The sequence below is a fragment of the Neovison vison genome, chromosome 2, assembly GCF_020171115.1.
Source record: "Neovison vison isolate M4711 chromosome 2, ASM_NN_V1, whole genome shotgun sequence".
Taxonomy (NCBI): Eukaryota; Metazoa; Chordata; class Mammalia; order Carnivora; family Mustelidae; genus Neogale; species Neogale vison.
The window spans coordinates 98,890,066-98,913,927 of NC_058092.1; the positions used below are offsets into that span (position 1 = coordinate 98,890,066).

The following is a 23,862-nucleotide window of genomic DNA, read 5'->3' on the forward strand; positions in this document are numbered from 1 at the left end:
GACTCTGGAGTCAGACAAACCCATGTGCCCACTGCTACCACTCAACAGATGTGTCCTTGTGCAGGTTATTAACTTCACTAGCCTCAGTTTATTCATCTCCCCCAAATGAAGATATTATTATCTACTTCATAAAGTGAAAATGATTAAGTGAATAATGTCAGTGGAGGAATATCTAGAGCAATCATTGGTTTATAGCAGGGATTCAATAACTGGTAACTATTATGATTCGTATTCTTCAATGAAAATCTCACCCATATTATTATTTGGTTTATTTAATTTAGTCTCCTGATTTAAGGCCTTCAGCAATTAAATTGAGTTCATAACACCAGGTTTCATAGCGATAGGCCATGCGGATTTGGGCAACATTTGTCCTCCGGATGTCATTTCCAATAGGACCATCCTCAAGGTAATTGTTGCCCAGAAACCTTGCTTTATCCTGTAAGAGGAAAGGAAGCAGAATGATTATTGTCTTTTTATCCTGATATAGACTATAATTACATCTTCACAGAGATTCCTTCCTTGCATTACTTACTGACAAAAGGAAAAAACAGACTGTTCAAAGCACTCATCCAGGGCCTCAATGCTCATGGTCTGCTGAGAAGGCAAGTGTATTTTATTTGCCTTGCCAAAGGCAGAGCCAGAGAAATAGAAGACTTCTTTCTAGTCCCTGTCCATAGTAACAGCATATGATTTGTGGGATAATTTTTCCACATGTGTTTCCCTAGCTATCTTTTCAGTACTCAGTTACCAGATCCCATATACAGAAGGGCAACCAGTCAAGGATAGGTCTACCTCATGAGAAATTCCACATTGCAGAACACTGTTTCTTGCCACTTCACACATATCACAGGTACTCAGCTTGAACACTTGTGCAGCAATGGCATATTCTTCCATTAGGGGCTCCTTGGATTATTTATTTAAATGAGGTAAAAAAAAAAAAGGAAATAATGTATTAAAAAAAACACGCATCCAGCAGAAAAAGTACAGTGAAATCTCTTGAGTAGACTCTAAAATCTAGATGGCCAACAGGGGGCCTGGGGTGCCTCAGTTGGTTAAGTGTCTGCCTTTGGATCAGCCCATGAGGGGCTCCCTGCTCAGCAGGGAGTCTGCTTCTCCCTCTCCCTCTTCCCTCTGTTTCTCCTTCTCCCTCCGATCTTTTCCCGCTCGTGTTCTCTCTCTCTCACTCACTCAGTCTTTCTCAAATAAATAAATAAACAAATAAATAAATAAAATTCTGGGTGGGCAACAACAGTCCCATGCTGTTGTCCCAAATATGCTGGTGTTGCTTAAGATTCCACAGGCATACCTTGGTGAAGTGGAATTGCATTGGGTCATCTGTCGACAGCGAGACCATTAGTCCCTTCTGGAGGAAATCTAAAAAAGGATTTTTGGCATATTCTAGAAATAAGCTGTTGTTACTTAATGGCGACATAGCGATGGGAATCTGGGCTAAGAAAAACAAGTACTGTAACACAGGAGTCTGAAAAGGAATAGTGAAAAACAATATTTAAGGATGTTGAAAAAGAGATACAAACTAGAAATGTTAAAACCCCGTGGTCTACCTCAAGTTTCAGCTTTCCACAAAATGATCACATGTTCTTTAAATCCCTTAGTAAAAAAGAATACTAGTGTTTAAATGTAAATACTATTTAGAATAAATTTATTTGGGATAATCAATTTTCAGAAACATTTGGTCAAATCATATGTTCGAGTTTTAGTTGCCTAAGTTAGATGGTCTCTCTCAGGGAAGAAACTTCATCTTGAAACACTTTTTCTTTCTCTACCAGAAAGTTCTGACTCTCGTCGGAGGCATTTGGAAACATGCTATAACAAGAAATCTGGCAAAAACCAGCTTAAGGTAAGCCAAGTGCCTCTGAATTATCCCTTGTCAGAGTTCTAAAATGGAAGCCCGAAGACCTGCATTAATTCATCCCCGCCACGAACTGGTTAGGTAATTTTGAGCAGCTCCTTTGACTTCTCTGGGCCTCTGTAAAATGTACTGCACTTCATAACCTAAAAATCTTTTTTTGCTCTGCTTTCATTTGATTCCAGTGTTGATAATGACTTGTGACAAAATGATAAGGAAAAAAAATTACTCCTCTAGCTCCAATATAAAACATATTCGGAAGAGAGCCTCCAACTCACCTTTTTTAAATTCAGGCCATGGGAGATATTATCTGCTGTCATGAATGCTGTCATGAGATGGGTGAGAGCCCCAGCCTCCCCGCAGTGAGGTCGGAACAGGAACGTATTCATGCCTCGTTCCCTAGGGAAAGGGAACCGCCACGGTAGTCACAGGCCACTGACTATGACCTGGCAACAATTCTGGGCATGGAGGGATTTACAAGAAAATCTGGTAGAAAAATAATTAACACTCTGAAAGGGAGTGGGGGCATCTAAAAGATTCAGTGAAACTGGCAATTCCAAATCACAATCTTAATTCTTCCCCAACGCAGACTTCTGAAAAAAGAGGCAGCCAAGAGTATTGGGGTATGGAGGAACCTAGTCATGATCTGATTACCTGCAGTTTCAACAGGAAGTTTACCAGTATCACCAAGTTCTCATTTCTCCTGCTCATGCTTTTGAGGGGAAAACATTTCCAGAAAACCCTGTTATAATATTCCTCTACTCCTTACCCACGTATATCAAGAAGGGCAACATGTATGGAGGTCTATAATACATCACACAGAGATTAGTATCAATTCCTAAACTTCCAACGAAAAGGAACTGTGAAAGTTACTGAAGGTTCCAAAACGTCTATTCGTCCTGCTAAATAAAGAAAGAAACCAAACAAAAAGACAAGGGAAAGAAGGGTCTGGTTAGGGCCGGTCAGAGGCATCCCAGCAGTGCAGTGGGATGACCACGCAGGGCACCAATGTCTCAGCAGAGGTGTGTAAGATAGAATCCTCTCCTTCAAGGCACCTGGATGGCTCAGTCAGTTAAGTGTCTGCCTTTGCCTCAGGTCATGATCCCAGGGTCCCAAGAATCGAGACCTGCCATTGGGCTTCTGGCTTGGTAGGAAGCTTGCTTCTTCCTCTGCCCCTCACCCTGCTCTTGTGCTCACTCGCCCTCTCTCTCAAATAAATAAATAAAATATTAAAAAAAAAAAGAATCTCCTTCTAGCTCCAGTTCTCGTCTACTCACTTTCTCAGACTGTTGAGCACCGCGATGTTCGCATACATGTAGTAGGCATAGTAGGTGTAAGAGGGATTCTTTTCCATTGTCCACTCCTGGGGCTTGGGGCTCTTGGAAGAGAACATGTGGCCACTGTGTTTGGACTCATCGTCCACACTGTCGAAACCAGTAATCTGTCCGGAAAAGTGAGCCATGCAATGGGGTCAGTCTGACTGCAGGATCCTGGTCCTCAGAGAAACTTTCAGCTCCCAAAGCCCAGGACCAAACGTCAGAGATAAGCAGCAAAAATGAGTCACAGCTATGTGGGAGTCCTGGTTCATGCACAGCAACAGGAAGGCCTAACAGGTCATGCTTACATGCTTGAGGAAGACACTGAGGTCTGGGTGAGCCTGGGGGTTGATGGTGGCCTCAAACACTGGCATGAAAACATTCTCCAGCATCTTTCCGAAGTGTGGAAGGAAATTCTTAGATCGAAACACATCACTAGAGGCAAGAATTAAGAGAATTCAGGAAGAAAGTATTTTTAGGATTGGTAGCCCCTGAGTGAAGGGATCAAAGGACCAACACGCTATGTTCAGGAAAAGACTGGATCCATTCTAGATACATTCTTCTTGGATACCCATAAAGAGGGATTCAGTTTAGAACTGGCAAAGAGATACAAATGTCTTGCTGGACCGGTTGTCCCCACCTCTTCTACAAACCCTCTGTGGCAAAAATATTAACCTTCACAGCTAAGTCCAGGTGGAAAGTGAAGAGTATAGGAACTGTGTCACAAAAGATTCAGTGATTTATTTGTGGCGTATAAAATGGTGAGCATGAAATAGTTATTAAAAACAGTTCTGGGGACACCTGGGTGGCTTAGTCAGTTAAGCATCTGCCTCCGGCTCAGGTCATGATTCTGGGGTCCTGGGATCAAGTCCCACATAGTGCTCCCTGCTTAGCGGCGAACCTGCTTCTCCCTCTGCCTGCCACACACACACTTTCTCTCTCCCCCTCTGAAAAATAAATAAATAAAATATTTTTTAAAAGAACACTTCTGGACAATCTAACAAACTCTAATATACCACTCAGTATATGTCATTCACTCTTTTAAGTGGCCAGAAAGATTAGTGAATTTAATCATAACAACTCAATATGTTAAGTACCTTTATGACCCTATTTTAAAAAAAAAAAATTTAAGCAAGCTATATGCCTAATGTGAGACTTGAACTCACCACCCAGAGATCAAGTGGCGTATGTTCCACTCATTGAGACAGTCAGGTGCCCCCATTTTAAAGATGAAGAAACAAAGGCACAGAGAGCTCATGAAACTTGCCTAAGATCACACAGCTAATAAGTAACAGAACCAGGAGTCAAGTATTGCCAGTCTAGGTCCAGAGTCCATGCTCCTAACTACCACAGCTACCACCTCCTTGCTATAATGATATAATACAGGAAGTTCTACCCCAGTCAACAAGGTTAATTTTTTGGCTAAAAAGAAAGGAAAAGACTCCTGTGTTACCAGAGCACACAGAACACAGGGGCAAGTGGCCAGAAAATAAATATAAGTTTGATAAAAGATCAATGATACTGAGCATCTCTGAGGCCAATGAGTAATTAGCAGGTGGTAATATCATCAGTAAATACTCATTGATTATGGGGAACTTGAGCACTTGTAGATGAGACAATCAGCAGATGGTAGTAAAGGTTCTGATACAAGAAAGCTACATCCCAGTCCAGATAAGCATGGGGAAGAATGAGCTGGACAAGAGAAAGAAAAAAATAGAATAAAGTGGACATAGTTTTTAGCCTAGCTAAGTTTTAAATATTCTCAATGAGTTATTTTGTGGTCACATAAAGTCCTGTGTTTTAAAAAAAAACCAAACCAAAAAACCTTCTGGCTAGAGAACTGAAGTGAAATGATCTTCCTAACTCCTGTCTCTGGTCAAGAATGCTGAACCCAGAGTGGACAAAACCAGGCCCCCAGGACCGGGTTCTCAGCGGTGCTATAACAAAGCTTATTGTGACTGCATATTCCTCGTTCATGTGGAGGAGGTCAGACAGGTGGGAGGGGCTCCGATGGGGAGGTACATACTAGATCCTTGGGACCTGGATCATCCACGTCATGTTGGGGCAGTAGATGCGGTTACGGACGAACCAGCTGGACAGTTTGCTCCACTCATCAAGGCTGCGGCCATAGATTGACAGGCGAGGTTCAGCGTGCTGGTACTTGGCCTCCACCAGGTCCGCGCCTACCTCCTGCGAAGCCAAGAGAGGAGTTCAAAGCCAGGAATTCCCTCAAGTCCATCAGGGGTCTAAACCTGTGGGGTCTGGGGGTGGACGTGGGTACTACGAAGAACAAAGCACATGTGAAGGGAAGCCAGAGGGAAACTGTTCCATGTTAAGCTCTAAGGAAACTGAGGGGTGTCTGGGTGGCTCAGTCAGTTTAGCGCCTGCCTTTGCCTCAGGTCATGATCCCGGGGTCCTGGGATAGAGCCCTGCCAGTGCGGGGCTCCATGCTCTGTGGGGAGCCTGCTTCTCCCTCTCCCTCTGGCCCTGTTCCTGCTCTCACTCCTTTCTCTCTCTCCTGTGCATGCTCTCTCTCTCTCTAATAGATAAATTAAAATCTTTAAAAAAAGATCTAAGGAAATTGAGAGATGAGGGGAATCTAATCAGTAGATAAGAAACAGATAAGACATAAAGGAGTCTAGAGAGTGAAGAAGTCAAAGGATGATGAAGTCATCCTATCCAAGGCACCTGCAAAAGACATTCAGTTTCTCTTATATCTCCTACTTTTCAAAACACACATCTCCCAAGTCCTCCATGTCATTCCCTGTCCTAGTGCTCAGGCCATGAAGATGAGGGGGAATTCCGATCCCATCCCTTTCCAGGCGTACAACTCCCAGAGCCCGAAAGGGCTCTTAATCAGTCCCAAATCCACACTCTCTGCTTCTCTGGTCTAGGAATTGAAGTCTTTTAAAATCATTACAGTGGACATTTCCAAAGAAATTCTTATATTCATTTTTGGGGTGCTTGGCCCCAGGGATAGCACACTTCCTCCTTCTTTCCTCTCCCTCCCTCCTTGCTTCCTTCGCTCTTCTCTCCTTCCTACCTTTCCTCCTTCTCTTCCTCCTTCCTCCCCTTCCTTAAGAACCAGACCAGGTACCACAGATCTGGTTGGTTCCTCCTCACCTTGATGATAGTAGCAAAATATTCTCCATCAATATAATTGTCTGTCTTTAGGTAGAGGTCTCGAAGCTCACTTGCTCCTACAGGATTGTATTTGTCATTGAACTTATCAAAACGCTGGAAGGTCTGGCGTCCCTGAATCAGGAAACAGAAGCACAAGTGTATCATTATACACAGGACATATGGGACATAGAGAGCTAGGGAATGGCCCCCAGGAACGGGGCCCTGGGAACAGGGGCAAGGGTCGGTCTCCAAGAATGGACTCTGGGATAGTCGACAATGAGTGAACCTCAAAATTGTCTGTGGGTGCTTTCAGCCAGCGTGGTCAGGTTAAGAGGGTTCTGAGAAGGGGGTAGTTTGTAGGAGAAAGGCATGCGGGGTTCTGAGTAGGATCAGGAAACTGACACGATCTTTTTCAACCTACAGCGTGAACATCCAGAGAATCAACAGTCAGGTCATAGGGATGCATTTTTAATTTGGCAAAAAGTTCCTTTAGGGTCAGATTTTTCTCCTTGGCGCTATGGACCACTCTGTCAGCATCAGTCTGGTAAGATTTCTTAATAAAGCGGAGCAGATGTTTCTGATTCATGCAAGCAGCCGCATGGATGTGGGTGTCCACCTGTGTGTTTGTTCAGAGAAAGAAAAACAACAGTCAACCTTAATCATGCTGCTCTTTTGGAGGCTATGGTGCCCAGCAGAAAAGAACCCATGGCACCTCTTTGCACCCTTGCAAGAATGTCACAGGTTAGGTGAGTATAATAATAATGCGCATTGCTCTTGGATATCTGTACATCCAATTTACTCCCTATATTTGATCCACATAAAATTATTGGGGGGCATTCTGCACCCCCAAAATGAAGTAGCTGGCCTAGCCTTCACCCCAAAGAGAGAGAGGATCAAAATTACGACGCCATGGCTCCGTGATAGCATTTCTGTGTTGGGTATTTTTATGATTACAATTTTATAAGCTGGAGACTCAATTAATTTAATAATAAATTCATTAAATTTAATATTTAACCTTAATTATTAATAAATAATTGTTTTAGTATTTATATTCTAAATATATCGATTTATTATTAATATGTTAACTATTAATAAAATAATAAATTTGTTAGATTTATGTTTAATTAATTAAATTAATTAATGATAGATTAACTTATCCATGGTTAAACAGGCGGCTGAGCCAGGATTTGGTCCCAAATATCTGCTCCTTTATTGTCTATCCCTACCTCTTACAGTCACTTAAAGGGTCAGAACACATCTCAGAAATGTTTCTAAGTTGATTAGTTATCCACAGTCCTTAGTGCATTTGATACTCACAGTCCTCTTGTGAGCTAGACTGGGCAGATGTATTTACCAATTTTACAAATGAGGAAAGTGAAACTCAGAAATATTTAAGCACCTCCCTCAATATATTAGAGTCAGGAAGTAGAAGAAAAAGGACTAGAATAAAGATCTTCCAAATCCTCGGGTAGCGGTTTTTGAGATTTCATTTGTTTTTGTTATTTTTGTTGTTCACGATCATTTTAACTTTTATGGCAAGGATGTGGTAAACCTTTCTGTGTGGAAAACCACAGAAATGGCATTTTAACCTTTTAGAGTAATTCATCTGCATTCATTAAACCCACTGAGCCTGCAGGAATCTTACAGTAATCAGAGAAACACTATCTTTCTTGTCCCCCTCAAGAACACATTGGGTTAATGTTCTTGCCCAGCAGTGACCTGTGACAATGTTTACCTTCCTGCAATTATAAAAATCTCGGTGGGGGTTGTTCTTCAGCTCCTTTAACTCATCCATCTCGTTGAGCATCTCATGCACCTGGAACTTGGAGGAGAGGAACTTCAGGCGTCGATGGGTATAGGTCTTACTGTGAAAAATTAAATAGCATCGTTCTGAAACATTCAGACACTTAAAGAAAATAGACTCAATTTCAGAATCATCAGGACCCTTATTGCATATTGGAAACAATTACTGGAATGAACATTCAGTTTGCAGTTAATCTCACTTGAAAAATATGGGGCTCCCCGGGCTCAATCTTTTCATCAAAGCTGGAGAGGATAATGAGGGAGGATTTGGGAAGGCATTTAAAGGCCGGGGTGGGGTGAGGGGCACCTGGCTGGCTCAGTTGGAAGAGCATGAGACTCTTGATCTTGGGACTGTGAGTTTGAGCACCACATTGGGTGTAGGGATTACTTAAATTAATAAGAATAATAATAATAAAGCCATGTAAGACAATATTGCTCAAGGTTAAGCGCCCTGGCTTTGGAGATAGCACATTAGGGCTTGAGTCCTGGCTCAGCCAGCTGTGTAACTTTGGGCACATTACTTAACTCATGTAACTTTGGGCACATTACTTAACTCATCAAAGTCTCAGCTTATAAAACTGCAATTATAAATATACCCACCTCAGAGAATGATAGCGAGGAGGGAGGAAAAATATACACGAAGGGTTTCACATAATGTTTGAACATAGTAAGCACTTAATAAATACTCATTCTTACTCTGAGTAGTAGTAGTCCTCGTAGGGCGGGTGGTGGCCGTAGTAGTGGGGGTGGGGGTGGTAGTCAAGGGGGTGGCAGTAGTAGCAGTGGGGTGGCGGTAGTAGTGACGGGAATAGTAGTTCAGTCACCATCAAACACTTACACAGGTCCTTGGGCAATTAAAGCAAGTAAAAAATTCATATCATCCAAGAAGCTGTCCATATTTAGATAAGGAAGTGGCTTGGGCTCATCTTTGCTGGCGGCCACCTCATCAGGATAGACGTAAACTATGCCATCCTTCATTTTGAGGTGATAACCAAGGTTTTTCGGGAGGTCATCTGTTCGGAAGGGGTCTTCTCCTTTCTTCACAGGAGGGGTAAAGACTTTCTCAATAAAACACAGAGCAATAGATCAAGAAATACGATAAATGGCTGCATAAAAATAACCAAAACATGAAACGTTGTAAGATCTCATTCGTCTGGAATCCTGTACATCTTAGTTATAATTATCCAGTGCTGAGCTAAAGTTTATTTTTGTATTATTTTCCAAAGGTGACTAAATTAGTAGTGTAAAGTAACTATAAGATTGTTTCTAGTATAGGGGCACCTGGGTGGCTCAGTGGGTTAAAGCCTCTGCCTTCAGCTCAGGTCATGATCCCAGGGTCTTGGGATCGAGCCCCACATAGGGCTCTATGCTTGGCGGGGAGCCTGCTTCCTCCTCTCTGCCTGCCTCTCTGCTGCTTGTGATCTCTGTCTGTCAAATAAATGAATAAAATCTTAAAAAAAAAAAGATTGTTTCTAGTATAAGAATGATTTTCAAGTTCTTAAGAAGAACTGTTCACATAATTGATATACTACTTACAAAGGATTTTATTTACTACAGTAGGTTATCAAAGCCTTTCTGGTTAGAACATTCAATTACATAGAAATAAAACTCAAACTACAGTGAAAAAGTAGAATTTGGATCTTTTCCTTGATAAAATCAACTTTCTCTATAAGTCTTTATTTAGAGCGGTTATTTTTTTTAAAAGATTTTATTTATTTATTTGACAGACAGAGATCACAAGTAGGCAGAGAGGCAGGCAGAGAGAGAGGAGGAAGCAGGCTCCCTGCTGAGTAGAGAGCCCGATGCGGGACTTGATCCCAGGACCCTGAGATCATGACCTGAGCTGAAGGCAGCGGCTTAACCCAATGAGCCACCCAGGTGCCCCAAGAGCGGTTATTTTTTAATAGACTTTCTATTTTAGAGCAGCTTCAGGTTCATAACAAAATTGAGGGCCAAGTACACAGTTCCCATATACTCGTACCCCCACACAGGCACTGATTTCCTCACTACCTACACCCTCCACCAGAGGGGTTATGTTTGTTAAAATGTATGAACGTACACTGGAGGTCATAATCACTCCAAGTCCATAGTTTATTTAGAGCTCACTCTTGGGGTTGTACGTTCTATGGGTTTTGACAAATGTATAATGACACGTATCCACGCTTACAGTATCAGAATAGTCTCACTGCCCTAAAGGCCCTTTGTGCTCCACCTACAGTGGTTTTAATAGAAATGGAAATATAAAATAAATTCTTACTCTAAGAACTATAGTTCTTGTTATAATGTATTACCCACCTTTTAAAGCACCTATAATTTTACAATGTCTGCTAAAGGAATAGAGAAGGGATTTTTGTGGGTAAATGTCCCTTTCTTTCCCATGCTAATGATTTCAGCCTAAGAAAGCTGTGAACAAATTCTATGTGGTCATGGCCTGTAATGCACTTAGCCATTTACTTTCTTTTCTGTTTTTTTTTTTTAAGACTTTATTTACTTAACAGACAAAGATCACAAGTAGGCAGAGAGGCAGGCAGAGAGAGGAGGAAGCAGGCTCCCCGCTGAGCAGAGAGCCTGATGCCAGGACCCTGAGATCATGACCTGAGCTGAAAGCAGAGGCTTTAACCCACTGAGTCACCCAGGTGCCCCTCAGCCTTTTACTTTCAACAAGTGTGTGCCCAAGGCAGCAGGAAGGCTCCAGTTTGCAAGTGATGACCAATGGCCAGAGTGGGGAAAAGAATATAGAAAGAAAAGGTCATACATTTTCTATTCAAAACTGGGAGCTAAGGAACACAAGAAACATAAAACAATATTTTTCTGTGCGAAATCTTAATTTTCCAATCTTTACACTTAAACATCCTGAGAGATAAAGCATAATTTAGAAGAAACAAAGACAAAACAGATATCCTAAATGTCGATATTATAGAAAAATAGGTAAACCAATTTGATGTATTACCGAACTGAATACATATTTAAAGTCATTTTAATATTAAAAGGCATTATAGAGAAGAAGTTGTAGAACTGGAAATCTTTTAATGATACAGTGATCTTAAAGTTCAGAAACACTTTAATATTTGCCTCCCTTGAAATTTCAATCCTAGAATTATAATCTGAACTAGGTAAAGCAGCTACACAAGGATGTTTACATAAAGCCATTCATGATAGCCTTACTGGAAATAAAGTTTAAAAGTCAGAAATCTAAATGCCTAAAAATAAGAGTTGGTTAAATAAATTATGATACAGTTATATAATAGAAATATGGGAAATTATTAAAATCTGACTATTGAAAAATAGATATTGAACTTTATGTAAGGGAGAAAATAAACCAGTGAGATATGTAAATAAAGGACTATGGAAAGTCAAAATATGTAGTTTAGATTTATCCAGAGGTTAAAGCAAGTCAGGAAATGATAGTATCTGGGCTACACGTTGAAGGATGTGGTTGGATCTAGACATTTGGACGTTCAGAGAAAAAGTGAACTCTTCCCCTGTTCAGGCACGTGGCACAGCATGACAAGGGACAGAAAGTGCTAGACCACTTCCCACCAGAAAAGAGTGGAGTAGATAAGGTAAATATATAAATACGTTGAGGGCGCACATCTAAAAAATCAATAAATAAAACGTAGTTAGGAGCCAGCTGATGGTAGACCTTGAATGCCAGGCTGAAGGCTGGACTTAGGTTTGTAGGTAATGGGCAGCAATGAAAGGTTTTTGTTAAGAGAAGGACATGCTCAGATTTGTGTTTTAATAATTGGCACTAAGGTGAATATGAACCAAAATGGAGTGAAACTAGAATTTAACAGAGTAGGTCAGAAACTGGCAATCTGGACAAGAAGAAATATAGGCCTAACTTAGGGTTTAGGGAATAGCAAAAAGGGGAGATTTTTGAGAGATATTGTACAGAGTCAATTACGATTGTGTATGTGGGCAGGAGAGACAATGGAGTCAAAGATGACTATATTTTTAGACTGGATTACTTATTTGAGAGTGTTTCCTTATCCATAGGGGATATGTTCCCAGACCCCCAGGGGATGCCTGGAACTGTGACTAGAACTGAACCCTGTATATACCATGTCTTTTCCTATACTTACATGCCAGCTGATGGGCTACTGGTCTACCACCTTACTCGTATTTGTATAAATTGGGCACAGTAAGAGATTAATAACAATAATGAAAAATAAAATAGAACTATTATAACAATTTAGTATAATAAAAGTTAGGTGATGTGGTCTCTCTCAAAATACTTTTTTTTGGATTTTATTTGTTTATTTATTTGTTTATTTTGAGAGAGAGAGAGAGAATGAACATGAGCAGAAGGAGAGAGATAATCTCAGGCAGACTCCCCACTGAGCACAGAACCTGACACTGGGCTCCATCTCATGACCTGAGCTAAAATCAAGAGTTGGATGCTTAACTGACAGCCACCCCGGCACCCCTCTCAAAATATCTTATTGACCTATACTCACCTTTCCTGTTATGATGATGTGAGATGATAAAATGCCTACGTGAGATGAAGAGAGGGGCATGATGTAGGCATTGTGACGTAGCATTGGGCCACTCCTGACATGACAATAAATCAGGAGGATCATCTGCTTATGGACCTCAGCTGACCACAGGTAACTGAAACCGCAGAGAGCCAAACCATGGGTGGAACAGGGTAGGGAGGGGAGGGTGGGGGTGGGGGGTGGGAAACTACTGTAATCTAGGGGCATATTTGGTATCTAGTAATTAAACCTAAAGATCTATTTTATACTCTGCATGAGAAAACTACTTACCCGGGTAGAAGCTCTCATTTGCTACCCAAGCCTCACCCTCAATGTTCCTCAGGTACTTGGAAGGGGTTTTAGGGAACCTCTGAAATGACTTCTGCATATACTTCTCCCGTATACACAATGCCCTGTATAGACCTTTGCAAACCATTTCGAAGTCTTCAACTGTAACCTGCCAAGAAAATATCAGAATATCAGAGTCGCTCCTGTGAAAATCCAGGGAGCAGGTTAAGTTTGTCTGCCTTCCAGGCTGTTTCTGCCCACACTGAGCCTGGCCTGCCTACATGGCCGCTTCCTGCTTGACTTGGGCCCTCGGTCCTCCTCCAGGAACAGGTCTTGAAGTTTTCCCAACTCTCCCATTTCTACTAAAACTCACCTATTCTACAGGTCTTGGCTTATACAGGCTGGTGTGCATTTGCCGTGTTTGCCAGAAAGCAGTGATTATCTAGCAAATGTGATGAAAAGATCCCATTCTCCCTAACGTGGAGAATACTTTCTTCCTTCCAGTTAAGGATGTTTTACGTAGAGGCTTCTGAAGACAATATCTCAACAGAAAGGCCAAATGACTCTAATCTGGGAATTGAAACTACTTTTTGGTCACTAAGGGAAATATTTGGGAATGAATAAAGTGTCACATCCCTCCAACCCCACCACACATGCATGGCCTTCTTTAGCTATACATGAATCAGAACATCATCCATTCTTTTGGATAGTTTTTAACTTTTAAAAAAGGATTTAACTATTTATTTTAGAAACAGAGAGTGTGGGGTTGGTGGTGGGAAGGAGCAGAGGGAGAAGAAGAGAAAATCTTCAAGCAGACTTCATGCTGAACACAGAGCCTGACACAGGGCTTGATCCTAGGACCCTGATATCAGGACCTGAGCCAAAACCAACAGTCAGACACTTAACCAACTTCGACACCCAGGCAGCCTCTTTTGGATGGCTTTAAAGAGAATTTTGGCCGTGGCTAAAAATAGCAAGATTCTAGAGTAACATTTTCCTAGAATTGCTGGAAATTTCCTAAACTGGCCTCTCCCATGCACCATCCCCGACCCCTGGTTGGGCCTGGCACACCCAGGGAGTCATAACTTGAAATCACTGAAGGCTCATCATCAGAGCCCAAAGACTGTGGGACCAGTGTGAGCAGGTTTCCAGGGTTTGAGGTCCTGATGTTGATCCTAATCTGCTGAACTCTTCTTAAAGTCTGCTGACATTGGCCAAGAGAGTCTGGCTCAGGTGGTGGAGCTAAGGGTCTGCTTCCAACACGGCATGCTTGCGCCTTTGCCACATGGTGCGCCACCAGTCTCTCTTCTCCAGGATAAGAGCTGGAAAAGATATTCACCTTGGTGTCTTCTGCACTTAGCACACCATTCCTCATACAGAGTAGGCGCTGGGTAAGACCTGATTAAATGGCATCAATTGATTAGCAGGGATTATTGGCCTTGGAAACTTAGTCCCGATCCCCCTACCTCTCTGTTCAATTACAAGTGTGAAGACCAATGGGGCACAGATTCCAGCTCAGTAGGGTTTTGCTCATCACCCAGCCACATTCAGCCAACAGGTACAGCAACACACCTAGTTCTTCAAAGACCCCCAGCCATGGTTCCATGTGCCCTCCAGCTTTCAGAGAAGCAGCAGCTAGCTACTGCTCCCTGATTTCTGTGAACTCGTCATCCCTCCCCTCTTTCTTCTTTTTATTTTTGTTTCTACCAAGCACAGAGGTATCAAGTTTGTCTCCCAATTTTTATGGCTTTTTTTTTTTTAACTTCCAGGGCAGGGGTGTGTGTGTGTCTCCAAACCTTGTTTTCCCTGTCTCTAGTAAACATCTCCTTTCAGTTATTGACCATCTAAAACGCCAACCATTTGCAGAGCACTCGTGTTATCGTGCAGAAAGTGAACAGACAAGAATCATGTTGGTTTCCTTGCTCTGTCACTTTTAGTATCTTGGGACTGACCCCAAGTGGGTCAGTTACATGAGAAGAGGGCTTAGGATGGGTCATTAAAACTATATTTGGAGCACAGACTGATAGCTAACCGTCGGTTTCACCAATATGATGCTGATTCTGCAAGTCCATGTGGCAGAGATTTATTAATTGCCCAACTGTTCTGGATAGGACAGGCAGGTCAAGTTGTTTGTGACATAAGTTTATGATCCCTGTGGCATAACTAGAGTTTATTCCAGGCAATAATCTACTGTGTAAGCATCTGTAATGAAATCAGAGATGACCGCTGGTCAAAAAAACAAAACAAAACAATAGCCCCATTAGAATTTTCTAGCCTGTCTCTCATCTTCCTTCTTTTCTCTGGGCTCTCTACTCCTCTCATCTCCCTCTCTTTCTTCCCATCTGTTTTTGTTTTTGTTTTTTGACTGGTTTATGCTGCCTTCTCTCTAGGTCTAGGGCTGCCCTGGGACCATCTTTTCCCAAAAGTCCCCTGTGCCTCTCAAGGCTCCCTGTCCTGCTTCGTGGTATCCTCGGCGAGACTAGCCCACCAGCTGTTCTCATCTCCTGTGCCCAGATTTGTCTAACGTATTCCATAACACACAGTGCTTCCTGTCACATATTCTCCATGTGCAAGCAAATGAGATGAAGAAGGATGAATTATATGGGATGATAAAACAGAAATAGAAGGTATAGCATATTGGTGTTGAGAGGCAATAAGGAAGTAGAACAAGGACAAGCTAGCTAACACCTTTCTCAGTAGGAAGGGAGGAAGGCAAGGAAGCTGAAATAATGAAGCTGTGTCTTCGCAGCTGCTGCATCTGAGGGACAGGGAGCGACTCACCCCTGAGGCATAATCGCCGGTGATCTGCACTCTCTGGAAATCAGGCACCGTCTGGTAGGTTGGAGATGAAGAAATGTATTCGTCGATGTGGGACAGTTTGGTGGACGATGTTTCACATTGGGGAATGGACAAATTAACTGTCTTCCGTCCATGGAAACGTTTTTTTCTGGATTTGAAATGCAAAAATAAAAGGATTTAATGTTGGCCTCATTGGGAGTTTCATTGTGATAGAATGATGTTTCACTGTCCAATTTCATTCTGAGGACAAAAAGTGAAAATTAAAATGTCAGCGGTGTGTCAGAAACAGGATTCAAGCATATGGGAAGAGGTATCACGTAACTGTATTCCTTTCTTCCTGGTAGCCCTTGGAGCAGTGGGCCTTTGGGAACATGCTAGAAGGCTTTCAGCATGACCTTGTTCTTCACAGGCAGTCGGCTCCTAGCAGATAGGGGTCTGGGTATCATAATAAGCATAGGCTTTGTCAGTCACTACATGTGTCGTTTTATGTTTGTTTGTTTTAATATATTTTTTTATTTTTTATAAACATATATTTTTATCCCCAGGGGTATAGGTCTGTGAATCGCTAGGTTTGCACACTTCACAGCACTCACCAAAGCACATACCCTCCCCAATGTCCATAACCCTATCCCCCTTCTCCCAACCCCCCTCCCCCCAGCAACCCTCAGTTTGTTTTGTGAGATTAAGAGTCACTTATGGTTTGTCTCCCTCCCAATCCCATCTTGTTTCATTTATTCTTATGTTTGTTTTTAAACTTTTGAGCTTGTGTTGCCCCATATGAAAATGCCTACCTTATAGGAATTCGGTGAGATTTAGTGTATGGAACTTGTAAGTTGCTTAATTAGTATTACTTCCTCAAATCAACAAGTATTGAGTTTCTGCTCTGGCCTGACACTTATGATAGGTCGTATGGGGGCATGTCCAAGAAGGTGGACTGTTGCTCTTTCCTTAAAAACATAAAATGAAAAGGATGACCAGGGCAGGAGGACAGAAATGGAGGGTTGTGTCCCTGAGGCCTGGAGAAGGTCAGACTGGCCAGAGGGCAATATTCACATCAGAGAGCACAGTGCTAAGGTTGGCTCAAACTGACATAAAAATGAGGCTCTCGAGTCTGGTTTCTATACCCCTGGTATGGAAGCTGAGTGTGTGCCCAGCAGCCAGCAGCCCACTGTGGTTTGGAACAGTTGCCCAGGAGCTCACATCCTCTTACTTGGATAGATATGGAGGCTTGAACTAAAGGAAGATGCGATGAGCACAGGATGTCTACCATTTTCTTCTTCAGAGGCATTGGTAAACTTGCCCTAGTTTATAAGGTGCTGGGGTGGGGGTACTGGGGAGAGGGAGGAGTTTTTATCTCTGGCACAGCTGAATGATGTTGAACCATCATTCAGACAGACTGACATTTCTGCTTCCTGTGTCTCAATGTTCCAGCATTCCCTTTACACCGCTTACCTCCTGCCTTCTACAGAGGTGGCCATGGCCTCCAGGTGGAATATGTGTGCTTGCATCTCCTGATGAGAAATTGGGCAGATTTCATCCACATCAAAGGGAGAAATCTCATGACGGCCTCCCTCATCTTTGACTTCAGAGGCGAATACTTTTTCAGCAAAGCTACGTAATGCATCATCAATTTCTGAAAGAGGTTTTCTATGGATTAGTATTTAAGAACCCTTTGTCAGAGGTCATTAGAGAATTCCTGCCACGTGTAAGTCACAGTGCTAAAGACTGCCTTGGGGGGGTGTGACTCTCCTATACTCTAACCAGTGTCCCAGAAACATGTCAGAGTTCAATGTCTGCTCTCTCTTTAGAGGTTTCCCGGTGGGTAGATTGGAAATCCATTCACAGAGACATAGGTCAGATTCCTACAGCACATCCCAGGAGGTCCTGAAGATGGGACTGTCTTCTTGTAGGACTAGCACTTAATCTAAAATCGCTTGTTTCTGGCAAGGCTAAATCTGACTTCATAGTAAGCATTCAACATAGTCCTTCTCATTACATTGGTGGAGTTTTTCTGATGCTTGTGAAGAAGTGAATAGGATTGTTAGTCCTTGGAGTTTTTCTTCCTAAAGAGAACCAGGGATGTAGGTAGTTCTGAGAAATGAGTATGTCCTTTGGGTCTTTCCTCCTCATGGAGCAGATATTGTGTTTCTGTTACACATTATTTCAAATCCTGACAACTTGGTGATACACTGAGGAAGGGAGCCACTGAAATTTACTACCCAGTGTTGGGAGTCCCATTTCTTGTGGACACGTGGCCTTCCATAATGAATGACCCATAGAAAGCAAATTTCACTTTACATGCTTTAATATGTCCATCTTTTGTAAAAATTTTGTTAATTAATTAATTAATTTTAAGTGATCTCTACAATCAGTGTGGGGCTCGAACTCACAACCCTGAGATTGAATTGCATGCTCTTTCAACTGAGGTACCCCTTAGTATTCCCATCCTTAGAATGGGTGGAGGGGTGACCTTTTGCTTGGCAATGACTAACTCCAAAACTCTCAGGATGTAAGAGAACTAATTTCATCATATAGGGTGGTGATGGCCATTAAGGATCTGTTCTTCTGTTAAGTTCCATTGCATTTTCCACATACCCAGTTGTTTTTAGCATTACTTCTAATACTTCCAAAATCTCTTGGTATTTCCAGAAAAGAGCAGGTAGCAAATAATGAGAATGACAAACAAGTAGCTACTTGAAGCAACAGAAGATGGAACATTCTTCACATGATGACAGAGCAAACTGCATGCAAAGAGAAAGTACCCCTCACTTCTGTCTCATCAGTATCTATACAGGTCTCCAAAATGCCACGTTTTCAAGTTTAACCTAAGGAAGTGTCATATGCTCAAGTCCCTGTTCTGCACTTAGTAACACATTTACCTTCTTCTGTCTTAGTTTCCTTATCTGTAAAGTGGTAAGACTAATACCTACAAAACCTCACTCATAGGCTATCATGGTAATGTACATGGAAATGCTTTATAGAGAATAAAGCAGTAACTCAGACTGAATAATTCAACTTGGTAGCATTGGTCAGACAGCTATGTGGCATTTGAGGCTATCTTTAAGCTGGCTATTAAGGAAAAGATCAATGATATGACTTAATTTAGGCTGAAGCATACATTGGAAGTGATAGCGATTGTTTCCTAACTTTGCCAACACTGTCAGGTCAGCTTGCTTTCAAAATCTGGCTTCTCCCAGGAGAATATCAGCAACCCACACTACTGGCTGAACTTTATCATCTATTTGCTTCATTAGACTCAAGCAAAGCCTGAAACTGGAAACCGTCTTTGGATGCTCTGGAGTGTTTTTTTTTGACAACGACCACAATCCAAAAAGGACCAAATGGAACTCTAAGTAGGTACATTTGATAGCCTGAGAATACCTCACCACCCCACTACCAACAGATTCCCAGAAATTAGTATCATTCCTGCATGAGAATCACAAGCAAGCCCATGCACCTCAAGGATGAATGGCAGGCAGAAGTTAGAAGAGGCTTCATGCACCATGAAAGGCAAATAAAAATAGGCTGGTTGGTTATGATGATGAGGAGGAAGATGAGGATGGAGATGAGAATGAGCATAGGGCTGGCGATGGGAATGCACCTGGCTTGTCATGGTGGGCCTGTGGCAACGCTGTCAGAGGCCTCAGGAAGGATGGCAGGGAGATGGATCCCCAGAAACCAAATCTTACTCGCTGGATATCTAGTTCTTCCAGGACCAGCAGTCTTTATCTAGGACTGCACATATCCATTTGTTTCATATGTTCAAACGTTATTGTTTTTCCTAAGGTTGCATCTCCCTAAGCCACTATAGACAGTTGTCAAGTAGAAACTCTACTGTCAAGAAGTGGTTTACGTTATGCCCCCAAATTATATGGTTGACGCTTCCTTCCACTGAATCAACCAGTTGCTTTGACTTCATGCAACCACAGCTGCAATTTGACTCTGAATTCAAGAACTCTGCCTTTCAAAAATATTTCAGGGAGTGGTGATGATTGTGGGAAGGAAAGAGTGCAACTGGTATTTCCAAAGATGAGTAGATAAGATCTGGTGACAGTTGGAATTCCTGGCATAAAGGACAGATGACTTCCGTGGGTTGTACAGATCATTGTTGAGTTCTTTTTTGAGCATATTACGCTCGTGATAATGCAGCATCGCAGTGGAAATATCTTGAGGATAGGACATCTACATTTACGTATAGAATCGACAGAGAATAGAAACAAGTAGTAGAATGACAATGTCTTGGCTGGATGGCCTTGGGCAAACCCCATAATCACAGGGAGCCTCAGTGCTCATCATCATAACAGGGGAATGTTAATAATAATGATGTCAACTTCAGAGAACTGTTATAAAGATTAAACAAACATACTTTAAAAACTACACAGGACTCTGAAGAAGTTGGGAATTATTATTATTAACATGGGAAGTGCAAGATTCTTGAGAAAAGGAATATCATGCTTGCCTCTTCACTCAACAAATCCGGAAAAGCATGCTTATTTCCCAGCAGTGCTTTAGGGGTGTGTAGGAAAGACAGGTCTTAGGGGTTTCATCTGCCACATCTCTTTTCATGGAGGAACTCCAAGGCAGACCTACTATTCATCAGCTAAAAGACAAATCTCATTTGTGATGGAGGGAAACATAGAGTTACAGTTTTACGTAAAGCAAGATTTTATTTTATCTGGTCACCAAAATTGACCATGAAATGTTTTGCTTTCGAGCTGAGGATTTCCTAAGGCAAGACTCAATAGACCCCTTTGGCTAATCTATATCTAAAGAAGAACATATTTTATTTTAAAATATCAAATGAATGCCCCATGAGAGACTTTTTAAAAAAAAATGTGGTTTTTCTTGGGAGTCCAGAAAATCCATGAGTTCATTTGTAATGCTATGGAATATCTATGGTCATTACTAATCTTTTTTTTAAAAAAAGATTTTATTTATTTATTTGAGAGAGAGAGAGGAGAGAGAGAGCACAAGCAGGGGGAGGGGTGGAGGGGGAAGCAGACTCCCCACTGAGCAGGGAGCTCTAGGTGGGACTGGATCCCAGGACCCGGGGATAATGACCTGAGCTAGAGGCAGATGCTTAACTGATTGAGCCCCCCAGGCACCCCTGGTGATTATTAATCTTTGTTGGCTTCCAATGATATTTAATAAACACTGCTGAAAAATACTCTTGTTTCTGAATTAATGAATAGTGTCATTTTTTAACTGATTCTTTGTCAAATAGCAGGAAAAGTAGTCCAAAATACTCACGTTTTTCTTCAGCTGTATGAAGAAAAATAAAACAAGATAAAAGATATAAACAACTTTCAGAAATGATAGTGGCTGTTATTCAGTGCTTTGGAAAAGAAATATGTAGACTTGTACAAGAAGGGGGTTTGATGGAACTTGATTTACCTACAATTTGCTGCCATCAGAAGCCCCTAGGAATATGGCCAGTATACATCCTTTTTTCCTCTCTTTTCATTTCTAATATGGCTCTTTAAATTTATGTTTATAATCTTAAAGAGATACTCTTTGTAAAATGTGATTTTAAAGAAATTTGATCTAGAGAAATGGAAACTCTCTTACGATATTGGTTGCGTGTAAACCATGCACCTCATCTGGTCAACAATTTAGTAACACCTACCAAACAGCCATTACTGAGAATCTATCCTACTGATTTTCATACTTAAAAATGGAAAAAGCTTTAGGTGCAAATAATGTTCTCAGAGTATAATCATACTTACCCCAACTGTAGAGAACCTGGAGGATTAGTTAAGGAAATTAGAATATTACACTGCCGTTCAAAATGATGTTAGGGAGAGTTTTAAAAACCATGGTAAATGATTAGGTCATAATATTAAGCCAAAAAAAAAAAAAGGCAGGCTATAAAGTGACACGTATGGAATAATCATAACAATGCTTTTAAAAATTCTTTAAATTTGCAAAGAAAATAAATTGACATGTGAAGTGTATCTTTGGATGATGGGCCGGTGATTGTTTTTTTTCTTGCTACTACTTGCTTCTGCACTTAGCAACACCTTTACTTGAATGTTCTGCATTCTCTACATGAGTGTTACTACTTTTATTTTCAGTGTCATTTCTTTTTCTTATTTCATAGGAGACATGTATTTCTTTCACAAAGAAAAAGACATTATTATTCTAAAAATTACTATGTGTACAAACCTAGATTGTGATTGGGTTAATATTTCCCTATGCTCATGGTTGTCAGTTAAATCCTCTAGCTAAAGATGTCGTAGGGGACCCTTTTCACAATGGTGACAGCACCGGTTTTGTTTGGACAAGCAGAGGGGATTTTAAATATCTCCCACAGTTTTCAAACTGGGATCATCCAAGATGCTACCACATGACACAGCTCTAGGAAATCACCTCCCTTCCAAAACTAACAAGAAAAAAAAAATCCTTGAAAATCATGTCTTGCTTCTTCCTGAAAAGTATTATCAAAGCTACTCTGACCCTAAAGAAAGGATAGTCAAAGCTGACAAGATACCTAGAGGAACATGTTGCATTTAAAAGAATCGAGCTCTCCAAACACTTTTGCACACCTACCTGCAAGTTTCAACAGAGGCATTGTTGCCGGGGTCCTGGATTCTAGGATAGCACAGGAGGAAGGAGGAGCGAGAAGAGAGGCTGTGGGGATGACTGTCTGACAGTAGAACACCCTGACACTCATTTTGTGATTTTGCTTTGCACCTGTAATCCGACCCTTCTCTGCTAAAAAGAGAGAGATGAGTTTTAGACCTATTTATAGGTTGAGGCAATTGATGGTGCAAAACAGGTGAAGCCTCTGGTCTTTACTCAGGGATTTCAGAGATGATACGTGCTAGGTCAGGAACCACATTTCATTACTTTCTAAATCTTCCAACGGATTGGATTCTCCTCAAGTGTAGCTTTCTCGCATGACCTGACCACCGGTGATTTTTTTTTTTTTTTTAACCATGGGAATCTTCCAGGCTCGAATGTCCAAGGTCTCAGGATTTCAGACACGAGAAAAGCTTTCTGTAGTTGATGAATATACTGGTGTATTCATTGAGTTCGCAATACACACACAGACACACACATGTGCTTGCACTCACACATTTTCTTTAGAAATACCCTAGATTGAACAGAAACTCATCCGGCAGAACTTATGTAATAAATGAGGTAGTAAACTTACTTCCAATCTTAGAGAGAAGTCAGCTGCCATCAGAGTGCTCAGTTACCCCTACTCTGTAAATTGTTACAAAAGGAATAGTATCTTTCTTTTACATAACATTTTATAGTACACAGAGCATTTTCCAGACGTTATCTATTTGATCCTAACCACAATCTTAGAAGTACTTTATTCCTGCTTCCCAAGTGAGAAAACTGAGGCTCTGAGAAGTGAAATGTCCTACCCAGAGCCGTTCTGCTCATAAATGGCAAAGCTGAGGCTCTCTGGACCAAAATATTGTGATCTTTCCACAATGTTATTGTTAATCTTTGTTATGGCTAATTATGTGCTAATTACTTCCAGGCAAAGAAAGTTTTTTCCTGGATTCAGCAGAATGTATCGATTGTACTAGTTTTTATTTTTTAATTTTTAGAAAAGATTTATTTGTTTATTTGAGAAGGATTGGAGCAGAGGGAGAAAAACCGAAACAGACTCCCCGCTGAGTGCAGAGATGAAAGGCTCCATCTCACCACCCCCGCCCAATCCAAGAGTTCGATGTTCAACTGACTGTACCACTGAGGCACTGCTGTAACAGTTGTTATTAAAGACAGTAGCAGAGGGATGTCTGGTTGGCTCAGTCGTCTGCCCTTGGCTTGAATCCTGCACTGGGCTCCTTGCTGAGCGGGGAGCCTGCTTCTCCCTCTGCCTGCCGCTACCCCTGCTTGAGCTCTCTCTCTCTCTCTCTGACAAACAAATCAATAAAATCTAAAGAAAAAAAAGACAGTAGCAGAGGTTGGAACTTCAGATTTGGAATAAAATTGAATGGACCTAGACTGAATGATCTTTTTACCACCATTTCCTGTTAAAAATTGGGACAAGCCTCTTTGTTGGCAAAACCGAATATTTTGCTGCCCAGCTTTATAGTCATCACCTCCTTTTAATCAACGACATCAGAACATATCACAACACCGTTACTGAACCTAAATAGTTTTTCATTCTTTTCCAACTTTTTTGGATGACATTGCTACCTGAATTTCCCAGTGGTATCTACAAACT

The 23,862-nt window shown here is 41.5% G+C and overlaps 1 protein-coding gene across 2 annotated transcripts; it reads right to left on the bottom strand.

Moving 5' to 3' along the window:
- Window positions 1–276: 276 nt before the first annotated feature.
- AMPD1 (adenosine monophosphate deaminase 1) lies at window positions 277–22,260 on the bottom strand. Of its 2 annotated transcripts, XM_044236484.1 has the most exons (16): window positions 22,224–22,260; window positions 20,925–20,936; window positions 17,127–17,307; window positions 15,657–15,822; window positions 12,879–13,044; window positions 8,948–9,167; window positions 8,042–8,171; window positions 6,728–6,922; window positions 6,307–6,438; window positions 5,210–5,373; window positions 3,492–3,618; window positions 3,145–3,308; window positions 2,146–2,266; window positions 1,307–1,480; window positions 793–903; window positions 277–436 (listed from the first exon to the last, which is right to left on the bottom strand). In XM_044236484.1, the coding sequence occupies exons 1-16, from the start codon at window positions 22,243–22,245 to the stop codon at window positions 278–280; spliced, it is 2,244 nt and encodes a 747-aa protein (XP_044092419.1). In that variant the 5' UTR covers window positions 22,246–22,260; the 3' UTR covers window position 277. The 2 variants fall into 2 exon arrangements, with proteins under 2 accessions (XP_044092419.1, XP_044092421.1); XM_044236486.1 differs by lacking the exon at window positions 20,925–20,936 and having other exon boundaries at window positions 22,224–22,245.
- Between the last annotated feature and the right edge of the window lie 1,602 nt (window positions 22,261–23,862).

Excerpts from the sequence above, each read along its gene's own strand:
- AMPD1 (XM_044236484.1), bottom strand. The coding sequence starts at position 22,245 with ATGCCTCTGTTGAAACTTGCAG. Across the intron at positions 3,619-5,209 it reads ATCCAGGTCCCAAGGATCTA|TGATGTGTTTCGATCTAAGA; the intron begins GTATGTACCTCC and ends TCTTGCCTCTAG. Across the intron at positions 904-1,306 it reads TGCAATTCCACTTCACCAAG|GAGCCCCTAATGGAAGAATA; the intron begins GTATGCCTGTGG and ends AAATAATCCAAG.